Here is a 22,667-nt window from a genome sequence, read left to right as displayed (position 1 = left end):
TGATACCACTCAGGAATTTTGAAAAAGAAGGCGGCACTGGGAAATGCCAACCCTCTTTGCTAAACCCTTAGCAAAAAAAGAGGAAATGCAATGGCCTCTGAGAAGGTTCAGATTGGATCTCAAAGCATCCTAGAGCTCTTATCTTTGCTGGACTTTATCAGTAGGAGACAGCAGCAAATGCACCCCATTATGTCAAACAGCCACAGAGCCATTGAAAAGGTTAGCAAACCCCATGGCAGAAGATTGTATACCAGCAATGTTTGGGGCTCGATATTCCCTGATTAATGCAATTCTTGGAGTTTATTTCAGCTTGCTGGCTAAAGAGAACAATAATAGGAAAAACCCTTCTATTACACATAATTAATATATATTTGCCCAATTTTAATGTGATACTTTCAAAATATCTGATACCCACTAACACACAAATGACTGCAGTAGATTGGCTGAAGAAATGGCCTTGATTATCCACTCACTCCTGATTCCGTAATCTTTGAAATGCGATTTTGCCAGTCCTCCCATCAAGAAGTGAGGTGTCTTTTCCCACCCTTGTTTCCGAGTTGGTCCTGTGACTTGGACAAGAGGATGTGGTAGGAAGTAATATTGTGCCAACTCCAAGACTAAGCCTTAAGAGACTTTATATACTTCTGTCCTCTCTGTTGGAACCCTGCCACCAACAGCAAAAACAATCCCAAATAGTCTGCTAGACATTGAGAGACCATATTGATGTGTCAGGCCAGTCATCTCCGCTGAGGCACCAAAGATAAAAGAAATACAAGATTAGCAAAAGCCATCTGACCAAGCTGTACGTACCAGAGGGAGCCTAGCTGAGACCACCCTAAATTGCCAACCACAGAACTATAAGCTAGATACATAGTCGTTTAAGGTCCCTAAGTTTTAGGGTATTTTGTTATGTATAATAACGAAATACCCTACTGATAACAATACCCAACTGATAAGAATGACTGATACATTACAGTGACATCACTAAGATTTTTCTAAAGTGCTTTATACCTTTTGTCTGTACTTTGCAGTCTGGGCCCCAATCACACCACTGCTAAACACTACACACTGTGGCAAGTCATTCTTCAATTATTACAATGGGATGATTTAAACAGGATGATGATTTATGGATACTTCCAGGGCATGCGCCCAAATCCGAGATCTCCTGCTATACAACTTTTCACTAAAAACGTGTCACAGTCCTCATGGCTCACAAGCATTGCCCAGTTGGTTTGACACATGAAGGAGCAAACGATCACGAGGTAGCCAGTCTGAATTCTCTCTTACCTGCCACATCCCTCTGGCCGGCCGGTCTCAACACAGGAAAGCCACCAGCAAACAGGTCTCCCAGGCTTGGGGGTGTGCTTCCACCTCGAGAGTTTGCAGACCCTCCTCCTTCTTTGTTGATTCCTTTAGAACCTTTGCAGAGAAGAGGCAAGTAAATGAGGACTTGCGAGCAGAGCTGAGCAGCCCGTTCTAAGCCCGGGGCAGTGATCCAACAGCGCCTGGGGCAGCCTTCCCATCCTCCCACCTCCAGCCTTACCCTTCCAGTGGGCATCTTTCCCAAACCCCTCTGCCTGGTTACCCCGCAGACTCATGTGCTCACGCCTGTCTGCTACTCTCTGTGGACCTACCCAGGAACCGATGACCATCGGTAGCTGAGCACCCTGAAAAGTGACCCAAACAAAGGGACCTAAATGCTGCCATTCCCCAGATGCCTGTGAGGGAACTGGCAGCACCTTTCAAATGAGAACACCCAAAAGTTGTAGGTGGAGTGCTGGCCCTATTTTCAACTCGACTGTTGCTGTGGGAGGCTCAGACAGAGAAAACCCACAGATTTAGTTCAGTCAGTAATTGTAACTTCTTGTCCACAGAGTCTGGCCCAGGACTGCAAGCAGGAAGTGAAGGTCTGCAATGATTGGTGCTTTGGCATTTTCCTTCTCAGTCTCCCCAGCATTTACTCCCTACACCCCGCACCCTCCCCTGCGTCTTTCCTTCTATAGAAGAGAAAGCTTGCGAAACCCTGGGGGAGAGGTGTCACTAATTCTAGCCTTCCAGGTGGGTGTGATGACCAACTCCATTCAATGAGAAGACATTCGGCTTAGACAAGAATTTCTAGCAAGAAATGTTCACAGCCTGAAGCTAACTTGCACAGAGGAATCAGGGCACAGTGCCCACTGGTGGATGAATACATTTAGATTATTCTGAGTATTAATATATATTACCTCTCCACTGGAATGATTAGGGAGTGAGTATTCCAATCAAATGGGTTTATCTGGTAATTGGGCTTAACCAATTAGTGGGTCTAACTGGAAACGAATTTTTATTGCAATTGTTGAAAATATTTCTTAAAATGATTTATCTATCCCTGTATACTAAAATATATAATTACAGATACTAGATACAATTATATTTTTAGGACTATCTTTGAGAATTACCATCATGTGCATCATTGAAAACTATATGAAGACAGATGACATTGATAAATAGTTCTGCATAGATTATTTCAACCTTCGGCAATCTTGACCAAAAAAAAAAAAAAAAAAAAAAAAAGCAGGTATTACTACCTCCCCCATTTTGTAGATGAGCGGACCGAATCTCTGAGAAGTTCCCAGATGCGCCTGGTAGCAGACTCGGGACTCAGCCTGGGTCATGTGACCCAAGCACAGGGCCCCTCTTACTCTGTACGTAGAAAGCTGCAGTCATGGGATCCTATGAGAGAATTCTGAATACATCTTTTTTCCTAGCTAACACAAAAATTTGGCATACTTTAATGTTGAGACTTTAATTTTTCTCTGAGGACTAGGTGGATGCAGGGTAAGCGATCTTTAGAAGGTATCTCACCGTGGATGAACACAGAGTGGAATATCCAGACGATGGAATATTAGTCAGCAATAAAGAGTAAAGACCTGTAGTGTGTACTACAGCATGGATGAACTCTGAAAACATTATGCTAAGTGAAGGAGCCAGGCACAAAAGGCCACATATTGTATGATTCCATTCACATGAATATCCCCAGGAGGCAAATCCACAGAGACCAGCTGCCAGGGACTGGGGGAGGGGCGGAATGGGGAGTGACATGTAATGGGCGTGGGGTCTCCTTCTGGGGTGACGAAAATGTTCTGAAACTAGACCGAGGTGATGGCTGCAACCACATTGTGAATGACAAATGCCACTGAAATGGACACTTTAAATGGCTAAAATGGTGAATTTTATATTATGTGTGTTTTATCACAATGTAAAAAAAGTATCCCACCATGTTTTTGCTTGTTTTTTTGTTTAGCATTCGAACAGTGGTAGAAGATATGCTCTAAACCATCTGTAGACCTGGAAAGGAGCTCTGACTCTCTCACTCACGTGGCCCATACATCGTGCAAGTCTGCGAAGGCCCAAAGTGCGTCCTGGGTAACTAGTGTTGCCCCTGCCCTGAGCAAGTCAGCGGTGCCTAGCTGAGCCCCACATGGCCTGCCCCTGACTCACGGCAGGCCCGGCCCAGCTGCTCACTTACTCTCAATCTGTGGGGCACTGCGGTCATTGATCTGGGTGACTTTCCGTAGGCGAGTTCCTTGCTGGATATCAGCCAACAGTGCACTCCGATCTTTGGGGTCTGCCTTTCTCAAGCTGGAAACGTCTGTACCTACCTGTAAGGGAACAAGAGGGATGTGAGTATAACCACATACAGTATCATAATCTACTTTTTGTTAGTACAACTTCCTTGTGTCCCACTCCCTTCTGCCTACGAAAGTCTTTCAATTTGTACAGCTCCTGGGGGCTCTTTTCTGTTAGATGGGCTTTCTATCTCTTTTCTCTGTTAGATGGGCTGCTGCCCGATTTCATGACTCACTGAATAAAATCAGATCTTTAAAATTTACTCAGTTGAATTTTGTTTTTAAACATTTCCGCTGTAGCTTGGGCTGATATGGTAGGGGTGCCCATGGGATCGCAGAACCAGGGAGCACTAGACAGAACGGATGCAGCTTGGCGGCAAATAAGGGGAGGGGGAGGACTGCACTGGGAGACACAACCAGGAGGAAACACAGAAGGTTTATACCATGTGCACGGAGACCTGGTTAAACAGTTCTCAAAGCCAGAAATACTTCCTAGCACCTGCTGTATAGGAGGTACCATGTGTCTTTAGTTTTCAGCTGAAATATCATGACTTCAGAGGCTTTTTCTAACCCTCCAGTCTAAGGAAGGCCCCCCAGTGTTCTCTCTTCGGGTACCATCTTCCTTGTTCCTCTGCAATTCTTATCACCTTGTATCAATTTATCTTTCCTTGTGGAAAATGGCCATTCGCGGTTACGAGTTTAAGGTTCACCACCCACACAGGACTCTGTCAGGAAAAAGATATTATTCGTTTTGTTCACAAATGCATTTCTTTTTTTATCTTTCTTTTTTTTTTTTTTAAAGATTTTATTTATTTATTTGACAGAGAGAGAGACAGCGAGAGAGGGAACACAAGCAGGGGGAGTGGGAGAGGGAGAAGCAGGGGGAGTAGGAGAGGGAGAAGCAGGCTTCCCGCCGAGCGGGGAGCCCCATGTGGGGCTCGATCCCAGGACCCTGAGATCACGACCTGAGCCGAAGGCAGACACTTAACGACTGAGCCACCCAGGCGCCCCACAAATGCATTTCTAGAGAGAGTAACAGGACCTGTCCGCAGATAGGCATATCTGCAGTGACTACCAGACGAATGAAGGAGTGAGTGAACTAGACCCCGGGTGTATAGAATACACTGGCCTTGCCTTCAAGGGCATGCGTGCGTGCCAGGAAGACGCGACGCACGTGCATGGAATTAAGCCACTACATAATGCGGCACATGACGTAAGTCCTACAGAGAGGAAAGCCACCAAGGGTTCAGAAATGGCCATATTCGTCAGGCCACAAGGAAGATACGAGACTTTAAGACGGTCCTCGAAGTATAGATAAGATTTACAAATCCTTGCTCTGGCCATTTCTGTTCAGAAAAGGACAATTCAGCTTTGTCGACTATAAGGTCAGAGACTCTCCCGTGTCACAGGCTAGAAACAAGGGCAATTGCGGTTTTAGCTAAAGTGTGCTAAGAGTGCATTTCTACTGGCTGACTCTACTGCATGGTAAGGCATCTTCCGCAGGCTCTGAAGGGCATACGCTTCTTGTTGCCTGGAAACAAGCCTTTTGAACCCTTGAGGGGGGCTCATGGACCATGGTCAATAATAGAGCAATCAGCAAAGGGCCCCAACCCTAATGATTACCTGGTTTTTAGAATGCATTATTAATGCACACGTACAACAGGGAATTTCTCATACAACATGCTTTTATTAAAAAGTCTCTCTATATAAACAATATCAATAAATAATTTTATTTTATTTTATTTATTTATTTTTTTTAAAGATTTTATTTATTTATTTGAGAGAGAGAATGAGAGACAGAGAGCACGAGAGGGAAGAGGGTCAGAGGGAGAAGCAGACCCCCAGCTGAGCAGGGAGCCCGATGCGGGACTCGATCCCGGGACTCCAGGATCATGACCTGAGCCGAAGGCAGTCGCTTAACCAACTGAGCCACCCAGGTGCCCCAATAAATAATTTTAAACTGCAAAGTTTTAAGATCTTTAAAGTCTCTCATTTTATTTATAAGTAGTTAATGACAAGAATAAAGAGCCAACAGAAATATCATGACTCTAGTCAAGAGGGTATAAACATTTTTGCAAAAATCTAGCATTACAATCTCAGACATGTACTATGGTCAGGGATTAGAGGGACAGAGTGCTTTGTAGCTTTCTTCCTAGTTACAAGATAAATCACACACTGAATTATGATGATAGTCATGGTGCAACTCAGGTGATAGCCTTGGGGAAGGCAAAGGTTAGAACGGTGCGTTCTTCTGCTTAAAGAAGCAGCTTGACCCATGAACAAACCTTATAGCTAATAATCCTGGGGTGGGAGTGGGTCATCTCATCGAATTTAAACTTGACTGTTTATTACCGAAATGTATCCCCTACTCCCCAAACTTGCCCATCCCAAGCTTTTTAGGTGAGGGCTATGAAGAAGGTTATATGTCCTTGGGATAATTATTTTGAGTACCTACTTAGCACAGGCCTCAATAGGTTCTTGACGATTCCACATCACAGATGTGTAGATAAACATCTTCCAAATCAGCAGGAGGATACGGCAAGTCATATCACGTGTACATGCTGCAGTTCAATTTGCTGGACTAAATTTAATATTCCTTCTTTGACTTCTTGGCTTCCTTTCCCGCTGCACTTGTTGGCCCTGATGACTTTCCACTAGAGGGCTCTCCCTCCCCTGATACTGAGATGGTATCAGTCAAGCCTCTCCTTCGAGGTCAAGAACCAGTAACTTCAGGGCTAGGGTGACCCTAGAGATTTAGGCTGAATGGGCTTTGTACAAAAGGACATCTAAGGACATATTCATTTGCACACTGAAAACTGTATTACACTGTGACAGTCTTTTCTACTCCACCTGCAATATTTTTTAACAATTCACTCATAATTTGCTTTCTTAAAAAACCCCAAGAAGTCTTGTTACTGTGGTTACAAGGGTACAGAAACAGAAAAGAGAAGATTTCCAGATATTCACTCGTTCTTTTATTCTATGCAAATCCTGGTTACTAGCAACGTCACGAAAAGTATAATCAACAGAGAAAAAGCCACTCCTAGACACTTCTCCTGTGGTAATATATCCACTAAACATGCCTCCCTCACGGTGTGTGCATGTGCGGGTGCAAACACACACACACACACACACTCACTCAGCAAACCAAAACATTACTTCCACGTTTGTTCTTGTTCTTTCTCCACATTGCTATTGAGTGTGACAACCTGTTAAGTCGCACATACACCTTTTGTGGACTCAGTTTCCCCATAGTGAGCTCCAAATGGAATAGCTTGGCTCCCAAAAAGATGCAAAGCAGCAGAAGAGCAATGCAAATGAACCCACCCTGAGCCATCCAAAGGCTGAAGAACTGAAGTGAACCAGTAAGATCACAAAGACAAAAACTGACGGACAGTTCTAACAGAGCCAAGGGTGGTGAAGGGTCTGTTCTCCCATCCTGATAAATCAGAAAAGCTTTCGCATGTCCCTTTGTCATCCCAGCAAATGAGCTGATCCGGGTTCGGTGTGGTTGGGGGTGGGGGGCGGGGAATGGCAGTCCAGCCCAGAAACGCATGTCCTGCTGTTTGTCACGCTGCCATTATATGCCATTCCTGCATCTGATTCATACTGATTTCTGTGAGAAACATTAGTAAAAAAAAAATCCAGTCGGTTAATCCAAATCTAGCAGGTTGTTCGTCTCAAGGATGATCTAAACCCTACCATCTTCATACAATTTCAGCTTTGCAGCTTCTGAAAGGTACATTCTCCAATGGGGCTGTTAAACCTAAAATTAATTCTCAGGTTTCCAGGCACACAGCCTGCTCATTCCCTTGGCCCTCAGCCCACTCCTGCCTTCCACACTTGGGGGCAGACAGCTCTCAGCAGCCAGGGTACTTGGATTTCAGGACCAAACCTGAGTCCCCAGGCCAGCCTGAATAGCACTGCCTCCCCCGGCCACTACCAGCTTGCGGGAGGAGAACACGGGGAGCCTGGGATATGAAACACAGACAGGAAGTATTTTCAGAGAAAACTGACACAATGTTCCCTACACCCCAAATGTGCTTAAGTGAGACTGTTCCAGAATGAAGGATACTGGGGTCTAACAGTGTTAGGTCTCATTTTCAGAAATCCAACTATGCAATTAAAATCCACAGCAAAAAGAACAGACCCTATAACCTCCTTTTCTATAGCCTGGTTTCCTGAACAACTGCACACAGACCGTGACGTTCCCTTGAGAACCCAGCCACCTCCCACAGAGCCACTTCCTTTACCAGGAGGGTGAAAGCGGCACAACGGGCCCAAAATGGAGCCACCTGCCCCTCCAAGACAGCAAACCAAGACTTAATTTTAGTTTCAGCTGCTCCCGGGAGTGACCTTTACCCAGTCAATCTGGGTTGACCCCACCAGCACTAGTGAGATAATTTGTGTGACTGACCCCTGCCCTTCACCTTGTCTGAAATACTCTTTTCTTTTATGACTTCCCTCTCCCACCCACTTTCTGCCTTTATTTATTTATTTTTTAAGATTTTATTTATCTATTTGAGAGAGAACACGAGCAGGAGGAGGGGCAGAAGGAGAAGCTAGGTCCCTGCTGAGCAGGGAGCCCAGTGTGGGGCTCGATCCCAGGACCCTGAGATCATGACCTCAACTGAAGGCAGGCACTTAACCCACTGGGCCACCCAGGCGCCCCCCGCCCCTTTCTGCTTTTAAAAACCTTCCATTTGGGGCACCTGGGTGGCTCAGTGGGTTAAGTGTCTGCCTTCGGCTGGGGTCATGATCCCAGGGTCCTGGGATCAAGCCCCGCGTCAGGCTCCCTGCTCAGCAGGGGAGTCTGCATCTCCCTCTGCCCCTCCCCCTGCTTTCTCTCTCTCTCTGTCAAATAAATAAATAAAAATCTTAAAAAAACACAAAAACCTTCCATTTGGTACGGCTCCTCAGACCTCCCTTCTATTTGCTAGATCGGATGATCCTCGATTCCTGAACTGTTGAATAAAGTCTATTAGATCTTTAAGTTTACCCAGCTGAATTTTGTGTTTTAACAGACGGCAAAGCAGATTTAGGGCCCTTTCGTTGGAGCTCTAGGTGTGTCTGTTTCCTATGCTCTACACCCTCAGAAAAGTCCATCCCCTGGAGTAATCTCCTCCCCTGGAATGACTGGCTACCGTCTGCGGGCAGCTACCTCCTTGCCCAAGGGCCGGGAGGCTATCTCAGACCTTCCCTCTTCCTCATTCCCTACAGATAGCCAATCACAGACTCCTATTGATTCTTCCTGAGTGATTTCTCCAGAATCTGGCTCCTTTTCTGCAAAGCTGACTCAATGCAGGTGGTAGGGTTCAGCACAGGCTGCTTCCAAATATACCATTTGGGCATACTGATTATTTTGAATTAAAGTTACATAAGAAACAGCCAATGCAAGGACACTGGCTATCCTTTGTCCCCCTGTTAGTGGGAAAGAAATTTCCTATATGAAAAGTAACCCCTTGTACCAGGAGGAAAGGAGACATTCTTAGCCCCAGAGATAGGAATTCAAGGCCGAGAGGGCTGTATGAACAAACCTTGTTACTTCTTTGCTAATTTAATATTCCAAACCCAAACTTCTTTGTCTTCTCAATACTTTAAAAAACCAAAATTTTTTTTTTTTTTTTGAGAGAGAGAGAGGGAGAGCATGCGCGGGGTGGGGGGAAAGGGGTAGAGGGAGAGGAAGAGAGAGAATCTTAAGGATCTCATGACCCTGAGATCTTGACCTGAGTTGAAATCAAGAGTCAGCCACTTAAACCAACGGAGCCCCCCAGGCACCAATGTCTTGTCAACTCTTTACAAACTTAATTGTTTCTTTGTCTAAAAGGTCTAAAAGCTGCCTGCTTTGGTCACTTCTTTGAGTCTCCTATTTCTATGAGCTCCTATACATACAAAATACATTTTTTCTCCTGTTACTCTGTCTTACGTCAATTTAATTATCAGACCAGCCAAAGAACCAACTGGGGGAAAAAGGGAAAACTTTCCCCCCACGCCCCACAGGCCACAATCACCTTGGGATTCCATCACCTGGCCTTCATGCCTCCCATCTTCTTGCTCTCCTCCACTCGGCTCTCAGAATGACCTGTATAGGGCCGTATCACCTGTCATGTCCCTCCCCACCATAAAACTTTCTGCTGGCTCCTCACTGCCCTCAGGAGCAAGTTCAAATCCCTGCACACAGTGCAAGGCCCTCTACTTCTCAGGCATTCTATGCTGGAGCTCACTTCTGGACCTTAGCTGGAGGTAATCTCTTCTGCTCTTTTTATAGTTGTCTCTTGGATCAGACTTCCAGTCCTGGAAGGCCAGGTAAAGAGCCCTTTCTTGTTCCTAGAGCAACATGTTCGCCCTTAGCAGAGCACCTGCCACCCAGATCATGTCACTCTGCTCAAAACTTGCAGTGTTTGTTTTTCCATCTCACTTGGGATAAAAAATGCAAAGCCCTCCCTAATATGGTCTGCTGGGCTTAACTGTACTTCCGTATGCTACCCTGAGTTTACCTATCAATGCCAGCATTTTTCTACCCACACCAGTGTTATAAAGCAGTTCCACTGTATGGCAGTCCCTCCCTAACTACAAGCTGTAGTTGTGGGTACTCATTTTTAGCAATACTGAGAATTTTGATTTTAATATGAATTCCCAAGTCTCTTCAGTAGGGAATAATCAGAAGAAAACGGAAGAATATAGGCTGGGAATGGAAAGAGCAGCAATAAAGAAATACAGAGAAAGAAGGATCTGACGTGGGTATAAACAGGGACCATGGGTGGGTTTTAGAGGCAGGGATTAGGCTTAACTCTGCCAGAGCCTTGAATTTAAAAAGGCGGTCTACTGATGGATAGTGGATTGGACACTGGACAAAAGCACACCATTAAATTCATGTGATAGTTATTTTATCTGCACCATAGCAAAATGAATTTGTAAGTAGTTCACAGAAACTGCTGGAGAGAGGGACCCTGAAAAGAGGGCAAATAGAAATCAGTAGAGCAAACCTGTTGGCTATTAATATGACTCAATAATATGTAAGATTTGAGTGTTGACTCTACGCCATTGGATCAGGAGTTGGGGATACGGTATGGGCAAGACTGTGAGGATCCTGTTCTCAGGGACTGTATCTATGTGTGTGTTTATGTGTGTGTCTCTCTCTCTATGTATATATGTGGTGTATACATGGATTGCACACATGTACATATACACATACAGGGATCCTCTGCTGTTTGAAAGTTCATGTTATTTCACTTTTACAAAATACCTACATTAGCACCTATTTTTACTAAACACAAGAAACCAGAAAAGGATTTTTGCTTTTGCAAAAAAAGGCAAAAAGCGAAAATAGCGTTCAGCATTTGTTTGGCAGTGAGCCTTGCAGAGGCAGCCTGGCTCCGGAGCGAGAGTAGCGCCACCAAGCTCCTCGCCGAGAAGTACGCTCAGCATCTTAGCATCCATCTTAGCATCTTAGCATCCCACAGAACTGTATCTGTGGGCATCTGTGCTCTATCTCGATTTATTTTGTGCACCTGTTAGCAAGATGTGCCCTAAGGTACCAGAAAAGCCTGAGAGTGGTTATATTTTGGGTTTGGGAATGCTCAAAGTGGTTCTATATAAATTGATGGTAATAGCTTCCTCGATTTACAACATTTTGACTTACAAAAGGCTTCCTAGGAACTCTACTGTCAGATAGCGGGGTAAACCTGCATTCCTTGTTATTGATTTTTCTGGACCTGAGCCTCTGAACTGGTCTCCACAACTAGGATCCCAATGTATCTTCAAGGCTGCCCTCAGATAACTGTATTGGAGGCACCCATTGTCTGACTCTCCTCAAAATGCTTCAGTGACTCTCCATTCTGTACCAAATCAAGGAACCTAGTGACAATTTCCCAAGGAATCTTTCAACCTTTTTTGGTATTTCTTGATGAGTTAAAACTGCTCCGGATGTCTCCTGTGTTTCTTTTCCCCTTCTAAGCCTGTGCTCACGCGTTTGCCTCTTCTGGGAATGCTCCCCTGGCCCCAGCCCTGCCTACCAGCCCAACCTTTTACTTCTCTTTTAAGCTCTACATCAAAAACTGTTTACTTTACAAAATCTTTTTTCTTTTGAACTTCTTCAAATTAATTTTTTCCTTATATGATCCACACACCTCCTCCAAAGCACACTGTAATTCTCTACAGCACTACTCAGGTCTTTCAAATATTAAAGTTTTTATATGCTGTTCTTTCTGCTTATTTATTTATCTTTACTCTGGGATTCCCTTCATATGACGTTCTAGAAAAGGCAAAACTAGAGATAAGGTAAACATATCAGGCATTCTTTGGAGCAGGGAGGTTCAATCAGTGAAACACTTCCCAGGATACTTCAATGACAGGCAACTGCCGCTATGCATTTGCCAAAAGCATAAACAGTAAACCTTATGCACATGAATAAAAATAATCACTTAGGAAGTTGCTATCTCCCAGGAAAGAATGCAGAACGTACAAAATTATCAAACCGTGTTACAAACGAATGAAATGATCTCACTGCACCCTGTGTGAGAAAAAGATACAGATACATGTAAATTTATAAATGAGTCAAAACTTTTGAGAATTAAGGCAAAGGAATTGCATAGAAACCCTGGGCTCTGTATGATCCTATTATTTCCCACAGAGGCACTGGCTTACAATTCTGAAACTGCTATCCAGGTATTCAGGTGTCCTGGAATGGGGACAATTCGTAGGTGACAAATGGTGGCTGTAAGGCATCTCGTTGTTGGAGTAGGAGGTTAAGGATAAGCGAGAAGAAAAAATCCAAAGGCCCAGATGAACAGGCAGTCATCAGGAGGCACAGGACGTGGTTCCCTTTGGAGAGAGTGTCGCCAGAGTTTGCGCTGGCAAAAACTTGAGTCTCCAAATTCCCAGTCATGGTGCTCATGGCAGTGCCCTGCCCGGTGGTTGTCTCCTTCCTCAAAGCCAGGTCAACAGTCCCCAAATTAAAAAATAAAAATATCCAGCTCCAGAGCTCCTGCCACATCCTGCTAAGCTCTTCAGGTCCCAGGGGCAGTTCTTGAAACTCTGGAAATCTGGGGTCCATGTCGTGGCTACATTGACAGACCTCCGTTCCAGCTACTGGAGAGCAGCGCCATGAAACTCGCCCAACCTCCTCATCTGGACACCTCATGTTTGGTCAGAGAAGTTCAAGACTTGAGTTCCAGGTGCTTCCCCCACCCCCTTTCCCCAGAGAAAAGCATCCTATCACCACAGTTTAAGGTTCTTTTGAGGTAGATCCAGATTTAATTACAAAAGAGCTAAAAGGCCAACCGTCATTTCTCTGGAAAGTGAGATCATTTCCCCTTATTTTTGAGTGGAAATTCTTAACATGCAAAAACTAAGCCATTCCACTTTTATGTTATTTTATTTTTTAAAGATTTTATTTATTTATTTGACAGAGAGAGACACAGTGAGAGCAGGAACACAAGCAGGGGGAGTGGGAGAGGGAGAAGCAAGCTTCCCGCCGAGCAGGGAGCCCGATGGGGGACTTGATCCCAGAACCCTGGGATCATGACCTGAGCCGAAGGCAGATGCTTAATGACTGAGCCACTCAGGTGCCTGCCATTCCACTTTTAATAACCAGCATATCCAGCCTTTTTTTTTTTTTTTTTAACTCTACGAGCAATCTATCAGTATTTTATTAAAATGAACTTCGTGTAAACCTTAGCCCCTGGGTCTTTGACATCTATCTGCTCTGACAAAATATGCAGGCGTGGGAAGAGAAGCTGCTGTCTTGAAGGTTATGCCACAGTCCTGATTCCTCAGGCTGTCTTCACACTTTTTCACCTCTGGTCACCCTGTCCCTAGAGATGGGAATTCGGTTCTTCTCTCCTTCTCTCTTTTTCAATGATGCCAATATTCCCAGGCTTTTAAGACTAAAATTTAAATGAGGAGAAAACCTGATTTATAACCTATGCTGGACCTGGAAAGAATAACCTTGTAAACTAAAAAAAAAAAAAAAAAAAAAAAAAAAATGCCAGCATTAGGAGTCAAGGGCTTGGCCACTAGGAATTGCTAATAAATAAAACATAATTTGAACAGTGTCTCAAAAACTGGCTGAGGTTTCATATCTTCCATTTTTTTTAGACAAAAATTTACTACCAAAAAGAAACATGCTCTCATCCCAGCAGATTAATCTGCAAACTAATGAAATAACACTACTGTCAATTGCAGCATCACTATTTCTGTTAAAGGCTTTGTCTCATTTCCCTGAGCTGACCCCTAGGATTCCTTCCTCTCTTTCATTTCAAATAACCAACTTTTCCTGAGACTTGGTTCCTTCTTTTTACTCTACGATGCACAGAAGTGATTCTGGAGTCTAGGTACAGAGGCTGCGACATGCAAAGGCTGAGCACAATGACGAGAGCAATAAGACAAAGAGATGGGAAGGCATTCGTGTGTGTCAGGCACTGTTCCAAGTACTCGATGTGTCTGAGCTCACATAGGGGGCACTTGAACAACCAGCCCCATGATGGATGTACTAGTTATGAGTATTATGTCCACTTTACAGATGAGCTTCAGAGGGGAAGCGTGCTGTTCATTGCTAGTGAGGGGAGAGCGGAAAGGTGAGGCCAGGCAAGTAAGTCAGGGTCCCTCTGTCACCATGCTGGACAGCCTCTTGGTAATGACATCACCTGGGAAAATAGTGCAGGCAAAAACCCAGGAATACATGGCCAGCCTGTAGCTGGGTGGGGCAATGGTCTGATTATCCTCTGGCTTGGGACCATGGTAACTGTTGCTTCACAAGGAGGGTGACAGCCAGAGCAGGAAGGAGGGGCAGTGAAGGGGTATCAGAAGGAAAAGGATGGGAGGATGTTGCTGTTGAGATGGCTGGGGCCCAAGGAGCTAAGTGCTAGCTAGGCCTTTGCCAGGGCCAGCAAGGACAGCCAGAGCTGAATGACGGACTCTGAGACCAGTCTGATTAGTGCCTCAAACGTGAGCCAGCAGCCATCTTGGCAGGAAGAGGACTGAAAACACTTAAAATGGAAACTGCAGAGAGTAACCCTAGCTCTGAGGCTGATACCCTCAACTGTAAACAGCTTGTACCTGAAACTCCCTCGTCAAGTAACATGGAACCTCCCTCGGGGCAACCATGACGGCCCACCTCTTTCTTTCCAAGTGTCAGCCCCCTATTCTCCTTTTACACCTCCCTGCTGGCTGCAGGGCACAAGGCAGGGTTTTCAGCGTATGGCCTCCCTTTTTCGACTCTGAATTAGATTAAGATTTTGAACATTGCTCAAATAGGAAAGGACAAAAAAGCAACAAAAATAACCAAGAGGGGGAAATTCCAAAATTTCTAGAAAGCTCAAGATGTTCCCAAAGTATTGTACCTATTATAGATGATAATGTAAATGGATCTCGACTTTCTTTGCTCATAGTCACTTTTCTAGGTCCCTAGAGGCCAGTGGAAGCCTCTGGATCTGGATGTGGATTGGATCCTATTAAGTCTACTAAAAGAATCTTACATCTGGATCTGGTGATACTCTCATCCTTCCAGAACCTGCTTCCACACCTCTCTGGTTAGCCCCTAGGATGCCAGACCTGGGTGCTTCGTGCATGTGCTCTATAGTTCTATCATCACCCTGGGACCTCACTCTAGTTCTGGGCCCTGTTGATGAAGAGTGGAACGCCCTATCTGGCAACTAAGGGATCCTTCTTTGGCCTGCATGTGATTCTCTGCACCCTGCCTGATATCTCTGTGGTCCATGCCGCTCACATCCTTTGTTTTTCCTTGGGCCACTTCTTTTATGCTGTTGGGCTGCTAAAAGCATCTTCAATGGCCAGTTGGCAAGAAGGTAGTATGGTATAGTGGGAAAAGCTACGCTCAAGGGTCAGTTTTACAATTTACAGTTCTGTTCTGGCTGAGTTAACACTTAAGGGAGCATCTGAGTCCAGTCTGCCAGTGGCTAAGTGGTCTTGATAGAGTGAGTCACCCAAGGAGGAAACCATCAGCCTTCTATCAGTGGGAGACAGCCCTTCCTTACTTAAAAATGAGGATTCCAGAGTCTCTTCACCTTGAACGGAATCCTGGATCCACCATTTATTAGTGGCATAACTTTGGCAAGTTACTTTACCTCAACTAGGCTCAACCATCGGTTTTTGACAAAGCTGGAAAGGTAATTTAATGGAGAAAGGATAGTCTTCAACAAATAGTGCTGGAACAACTGGACATCCACATGCAAAAAAATGAAACTAAACCTTATATATAGATTAGTCTAAACCGGATCATAGCTCTAAATGCAAACTCTAAAATGATCACATTTTTAGAAAAAAAACAGAGGAGAAATCTTTGTGACCCGGAGGTAGACAAAAAGTTCTTAGGAAAGGCATCAAAAGCACCACCCATTACAAAAAATGACCACATTGGACTTGACCAAAAATTTAAAACTTTCGTTTTGGAAAAGACACTGTTAAGAGGATAAAAGACAAGCTACAGATTGGGACAAAATATTTTCAAATTGCCTATGCAGCAGAGGACTTGTATCCGGAGTATCTAAAGAATTCTCAAAACTCAACAGTAAGAAAATAAAAACCCCAGTTTTAAAAAAAGGGCACAAGACTTAAACAGATATTTTACCAAGGAGGATATATAAATATAAATATATACATATGGCAAAACATGAAAAGATGTTCAATGTCATTAGCCATTAGGGAAATACAGATTTAAACCATGATGAGACACCTCCTCACAGCTGTTAGAATGGCTACATAGAACAAAACCAAACCAAACTCTGATAGTGCCAGATGCTGATGAGAATGAGGAGCAACTGGAATGCTCACACACTATTGACAGGACTGAGTAGAGGTATAGCCACTTGAGCAAACAGTCTGGCAGTTTCACATAAAGGTAAGCATACACTTAACATATGATCCTTACTGCTAGGGATCTGCCCTAGAGAAAAAGACTTATGTTCATTCAAAAAGCTTGTAAATGAATGTTTAGATCATGTTTATTCATAATCATCAAGAATTGAGAACACCCCAAATGTCTGTCAGTGGGTGAATGGATTTAAACTTTCTTTTTAAGATTTTATTTATTTATTTATTTATTTATTTATTTATTTATTTATTTATTTAGAGTGCATGCAAGTGGGGGGAGGGGTAGAGGGAGAAGGAAAGAGAGAATCTCAAGCAGACTCCGCGCTGAGCTTGGAATCTGACACAGGGCTCCATCTCATAACCTTGAGATCATGACCTGAGCCAAAATCAAGAGTGCGGATACTTAACTGACTGAGCCACCCAGGTGCCCCTGGATTTAAACTTTAAAATACTACCCAGCAATGGCACAATAAAAAGGAACTAAAAAGGAAGAACGCTTGATGGTACACAATTTGGATGAATATCAAATGCATTATGCTAAATGAAGAAACTAGTTTCATAAAATTACATACTGTATGATTATATTTATAGGATGTTCTGGAAAAAGCAAAGCTGTAATGACAGAGACTAGCTCACAGGCTGCTAGGGGTTAGGGATAGGGGAGGTTGGGACTACAAAGGGGTAGCAGCAGGGAGTTTTCTGGGTGATGGAACCATACTGTATCCTGATTGTGGTCAGGGTTAAACAATTTCTATGTGTGTTGTAATCTAGAGAGGTGTTACCCTCTCCTAAAGAAAAGTCAATCATGTTATATGTTACTGTAAAAATAAAAACAAAATTAAAAATGCAGCTGAGAAAATTTGGGAAATGGAAGAGAGAAAAAAGATGGGACTAAAGAGTCTAGGCACCAATGACCTCATTTCACAAAACAGAGGGAGTTCAAGCACAATGTCAAATGCTGATCAAAGGCAACAGAGGTTTAAGTATATTCTTTAAAGTTACAAAGTGTGATGGTAAATTTATGTGTCAATTGGCTGGGCTAAGGGGTGCCCATGTAGCTGGGGAAAACATTATTTCTGGGTGTGTGTTCCAGGGTGTTTCTGGAAGAGATTAGCATTTGAATTGATAGACTGAGTAAAGAAGATTGCCCTCACTATGCAGGTGGGCATTATCCAATTAGCTGAGGGCTGGAATAGAACAAAAAGGCAGGGGAAGGGCCAATTTGCCCTGCGCTTGAGCTGAGACATCTGTCTTCTCCTGACCTTGGACACTGGCATTCCTGGTCCTCAGGCCTTCGAACTCAGAATGAATTATACCACCAGCTTCACTGGTTTTCCAGCCTGCAGATGGGAAATTGTGACTCTCAGCCTCCATAATCGTATAAGCCAATCTCTATAATAAATCTCCTCAAAAATATATCCTATTGGTAAAAAACATGTATCTCCTATCGGTTCTGTTTCTCTAGAGAACCCTGACTAATACACAAGGTAATGACCAAAGGAAGTACAAATAATGCCACTAATATCAAAAACAAAGAAGACGGTGGGGAAGGGGAGGTAAGGGGTAATAGAAGGGAGCTAAATTCTCATCTCTCGTAACAGTAAGTCAATAGATGACTTCTCAATGTAACAAATAAATAAGAGTGTTGGTATATTATTTAGAGATTGTAATTTAAACTCAACACACCCCAAACAAACAGACTACGTCCCCCACCCATAGAGTGAGCACCATTAAAATGCTCAAACTATACTCAGACTCACACTGCTGCTCTTCTGTTATCATTGACTTTCTGTACTAGCTCATTTCTTAACCATGGGCATGTATTAGTTTGATGTGCCCACTGGGCTGCTCACCAAATGCTGATTTCTGTTCATTTGCAGAACAGAGGTAACATATCCTGAGGGCAACAAGTGACCAGGTCCTGCCCAGCCCAAGTGACCATGCTTGTCTACTACCCCAGGGTCTCTCTGACCCTTCACTTTATGGCCCTAGAGTGAGTCTTTTACAATATGAGTCAATTTGAACACCCAGAAACAACCACGTCTGACATTTCTTCTAAGAAGGAAGGCTGACATTTCCCCCAGCCTCAACTGAGTTGCAAACTGTCTAGTCTGGATGTATGCGGGGCCTTCGTAGAACAAAGTGGGTGGGCCAGGAGGTACTGTTGGCAAAGAAGCGAACATGAACATGTCCTGGGAAGAAGAAACCACTCTGAGTTACAATCCCCAGGGGACCTGTGGAAACCACGGAGTGCCCGAATAATATCCCTCTCCCATTTCAGCAACCACGCCAGGCTCTCCTCCATCAAGTACTTCCTGAAAACCCTCGTGGGTCTTTCATCTGCCCGATCTTTGCCTAATACAGTCCTGTAATTACAAACATTTACAGCTTACAAGCCTTTCTATATCTTTTTTTTAAAGATTTTATTTATTTGACAGAGCGAGCACAAGCAGGGGGAGTGGCAGGCAGAGGGAGAGGGAGAAGCAGGCTCCCCACTGAGCAGGGAGCCTGATGTGGGGCTCGATCCCAGATCCCAGGACCCTGGGATCATGATCTGAGCCGAAGGCAGACGCTTAACCAACTAAGCCACCCAGGTGCCCCAAGCCTTTCTATATCTATTACGATGTGTGCTTCCCAGAAACCCTGAGGGGTAAATGTGAATGCCTTCCTTTTTCACCATTTAAACCTAGTGACTGCTGTATGCCAGGAATTCAATTAGTTTTGTTTGACTTTACTGACTATAAAGCACAACATTGTGGTCCAAGGTTTCCTACAAAGACAGCCTCAAGTTGCTGCTCTTTCAGAGGACAATATCTAAAATGAATAAACAATAAACAAATAATATCTAAAATAAATAAATGACAATTGGGGTGCCTGGGTGGCTCAGTCGTTAAGCATCTGCCTTTGGCTCAGGTCATGATCCCAGGCTCCCGGGATGGAGCCCCGCATCGGGCTCCCTGCTCAGCGGGGAGCCTGCTTCTCCCTCTCCCACTCCCCCTGCTTGTGTTCTCTCTCTGTGTGTGTCTCTCTCTGTCAAATAAATAAATAAAGTCTTTTAAAAAATAAAATAAAATAAATGACAATCAGCAAGTGGCATAAAATATGACACTAACAGGTCAAAATAAAAAAAAAAAGGAAATAAGGCAGGAAGGCAGAATTAAGACCATCTGGCCTTCACTCTCCACCTTCTTTCTTATATATATAGTTAAACCTCTTTTGTAAAGTTCTATTTCTTTTATTAGGAAGATATTTGTTACATTTACATGTATATGGACAAAAAGCCAAATGTAAGTAAATTTAGGAAATTATCTCCATGCCATAATCTGCAAGAAAAGTATAAACCCTTCTTGTTCTTCTAGCTTTGTCAAAATGAGGCTTAGTGCTCTCACTCATTCAGCAACAAAAAAATCATGGAGCATCTCCTCTGGGCAGGAACAGAGCAGAGGGGAAGCCAGATACTTCTACATATTACTGGCTGGATAAGACTCAGAAATGTGCTAGCAGAGCAGAAACACCTGGAATCTACTCAATCCACCTCTGGGCCTTGCTGGCATTTACGCAACATAGACAGGTCACTTCAGAATGTGCTGAATTTGTGGTCCCAGGCCTATGTTCTGCTGCTGAACATCTCCATGCAAGCGTTCCACTAGCACCTTAAACTCAACACATCCAAAAGGAACTCATTCTTTCCCCATTTCATGCACTTCTTCCCCAGGTGTCTGCATGTGAGCGCACGTGCACACATACACACTCACAACTGCACTCCTGTTACACCTCTTGTGATATGAATCTCAGCACTATCCTCTGAGTCACGTAGGCTCAAAGCCGAGAACTCCCTATATCACACTCTTGATATTCTATAGCTGGTCAAATTTGCCTATTACCAACTTTACCTGCAGGACATATTTCTAATTCCTGCTGCCCTTTCTAGTCCCACCACCACATTTTGTGTTCACACTTTGCTTTTCACCTGCACCACTTAACCCATTGCTCCATTCTCAGCAATGGGAGGAGGTCAACCTTCAGGTGTGCAGATGGAGGTGGGAAGTCTGAGAGTTACAAATTTAAACGGTCTCCTGATGGGCCCCTTGCTTTCAAAATCTCCACTCTCTAGTTAAACTTTCATGTGGTTTCTCCAATTTTCTTTACATCTAGATGAGGCATCCAGAGAATCTGGACAAAACTCACTAGGCCTGGTGTTCTAGGCTGTCCAGAATCTGACCACATTCCATGTTTCCACCTCCCACCCCACACGTTTTATATAATGTCTACACCTGCCTGATCCCCCATTCCCTGTATTGGTCATGCACTTGGTATCTCAACGTCAATACCCATGCAATTCTCTCTGCAGGCTCTGCTCTTCTCCAACTCTGCCAACTAAAGTCACATTCATCTTCCAAGGCCTAGCTATGAAGCCTCTCACAGAGAAGCCTATATCACGCCAAGAGTCAGAATTTCAACTCAGAATTTCAACTCTTATCCACTTATTGTACAATAGCCACACATTTTGGCAGTCTAACCTAGATAAGCAGATATCAGCTGGGGGTTCCTGAGCCCTTCAGATCTAGAGGAGACTGGCTCAGAGCCCTTCTTGATGCCCCTGGGAAGCCTAAAGCCTCCCAAAGATTTCTGCAGTTTCAGGGGAAGTTACGTCTCGTGGGCACATATGCTTCCATGTTCCTTCTTTCACACATCCTGTCTCTGCTCTACTCCTTATGGTCTCAGAAACACAAGCCAAAGCCTTCTGTGAGCCTTTCCCCTCTTCCTCCATGCCCCTCAGGAAAACCCCTAAACACCCACACGAATCATTCATGAGCACAGGAGACTTTATTGAAATGTGGGTGGAGAATAGGAGGGCTTTCCATTCTAAGAACCAACACCCCTGCGCTGAGCACTGGCCATCACTGGCCCTCGAATGGCCTTTGCTCATCACACCACGGGAGGATTTCATCTGGCCCAGCATCCCCTTAGTCACCTTCCTCAAACCAGTGTTCTGGCCCCTTCCCCCACCTCCCTTCTGAACTGTTTTTCCCTCTGCCCAGCTACAGATGCATGAAGCAAATCCTTCTCCTTGCTTTGTGTGGTGCAGTGTAGCCATTCTTATTTTTTGCCTCATTCCTACTTTCAAGTTCCACCCTCCCAATCAAGCCCTCCACAGTTTGTCAGGATATGTCCCCCAGACAGGTCCTGCCTTGGGAAGAATTTTGGCATCAGTTGCTAAGATCGCATGTTTCACATCTTGACATACGTCTGTCTGTCTTCCCCAAGTAAGTTCCTTGAGGCAGAAATGATGTCTTCATCAACTGTTCTAGTGCTCAGCACAATGTCTTCTATATAATAAACACTCCAAATATTCACTAAGGTAAAATTAGTTCTTTAATGTGAAAAATTTGGTGTAAATTTTTTTTACAAAAGTATTTTTGTCATGAGAATCACAGAAGGGGCCCATCTGAGCTCATGAAGTGTGACTCACACAACATACTCTTATTAATGACACTTCTTGTGTATTTTTAATAAAATGGGGCCACCTCAAACCCTCCCTTAAAAATACAGTAGCATCTGTTTGACAGAACGCCAGGAATTCTAGAGGACAGCAGAAATAAATTGCAAGTCCTGACAGCTGCAGTGAATCGAAATAAGATGTGGGCTTTCACTGTGCTTAATAACTGTCAAAAGTCTTCATGACAATTATGACAGGGAAAGACTTTTGCATAAACTGAACAGACTCAGCATCTGAGGGAATGAATTGTAACAGAATAAAGGGGGAGGGCTATTTTTAGTTCACTTCTCTCAACTGTATTTTTGTCTTACACCTCCTAAAATTAGGCCTCCTGATTGAGGCCATATGTAATCAGAGTGATGTAGGCTGTTGTAACAATTGCTCCTGCAAACTGAGATGTATCTCCAACCACTGTCCTTCCTTTGCACTCCTTGGCATCTCAGTGAGGTCAACCCTGCACCCTAAGGAAGGGGCTACACCCCTGGCTCGAGGAAAAGCCATTTAAAGACCACCCACCTACTGGCTCCCAGGCCAAAGACTGTTCAGATGACAAAGCATCTGGAAGTCACAAGACGCTTTAAGGAAGAGAATATCAATATAGTCAACAAACATCAGCTGCCTTTGATGTTCAGCTATTGCTCTGATCTCTAGTACCTTGAATTCCAGTTTAGGAACCGGTAATTCTTGTACAGGCAGAAAATGTGTAAGACCCTGTAAAATATTAGTAC

General features: G+C 44.0%; 2 protein-coding genes across 3 annotated transcripts in view; one reads left to right on the top strand and one right to left on the bottom strand.

The window, feature by feature from the left end:
• SCRN1 (secernin 1) overlaps positions 1-3,513 on the top strand; it is a 113,448-nt gene extending 109,935 nt beyond the window's left edge. The window contains exon 10 of one of the 2 annotated variants that reach the window (XM_035020823.1): positions 3,284-3,513. The gene's annotated coding sequence lies outside the window, so the exon portion shown is untranslated. Of the gene's footprint in view, positions 1-1,874; positions 1,944-3,283 lie in introns of those variants that run through there. The other variant, XM_035020824.1, reaches the window with a different exon arrangement.
• WIPF3 (WAS/WASL interacting protein family member 3) overlaps positions 1-7,353 on the bottom strand; it is a 28,818-nt gene extending 21,465 nt beyond the window's left edge. Inside the window, exons 1-3 of the mRNA XM_035021404.1 lie at positions 7,311-7,353; positions 3,509-3,694; positions 1,288-1,419 (exon numbers count right to left, since the gene is read on the bottom strand). Coding sequence (XP_034877295.1) covers positions 1,288-1,419; positions 3,509-3,694; positions 7,311-7,353 — 361 coding nt within the window. The remainder of the gene's footprint in view (positions 1-1,287; positions 1,420-3,508; positions 3,695-7,310) is intronic.
• Positions 7,354-22,667: the final 15,314 nt, after the last annotated feature.

Source organism: Mirounga leonina, unplaced genomic scaffold, assembly GCF_011800145.1.
Source record: "Mirounga leonina isolate KUSES-001 unplaced genomic scaffold, KU_Mleo_1.0 Mir_174, whole genome shotgun sequence".
NCBI lineage: Eukaryota > Metazoa > Chordata > Mammalia > Carnivora > Phocidae > Mirounga > Mirounga leonina.
Note: the sequence above shows the minus strand (reverse complement) of the source record. Positions and strands in the feature narration are given on the sequence as shown.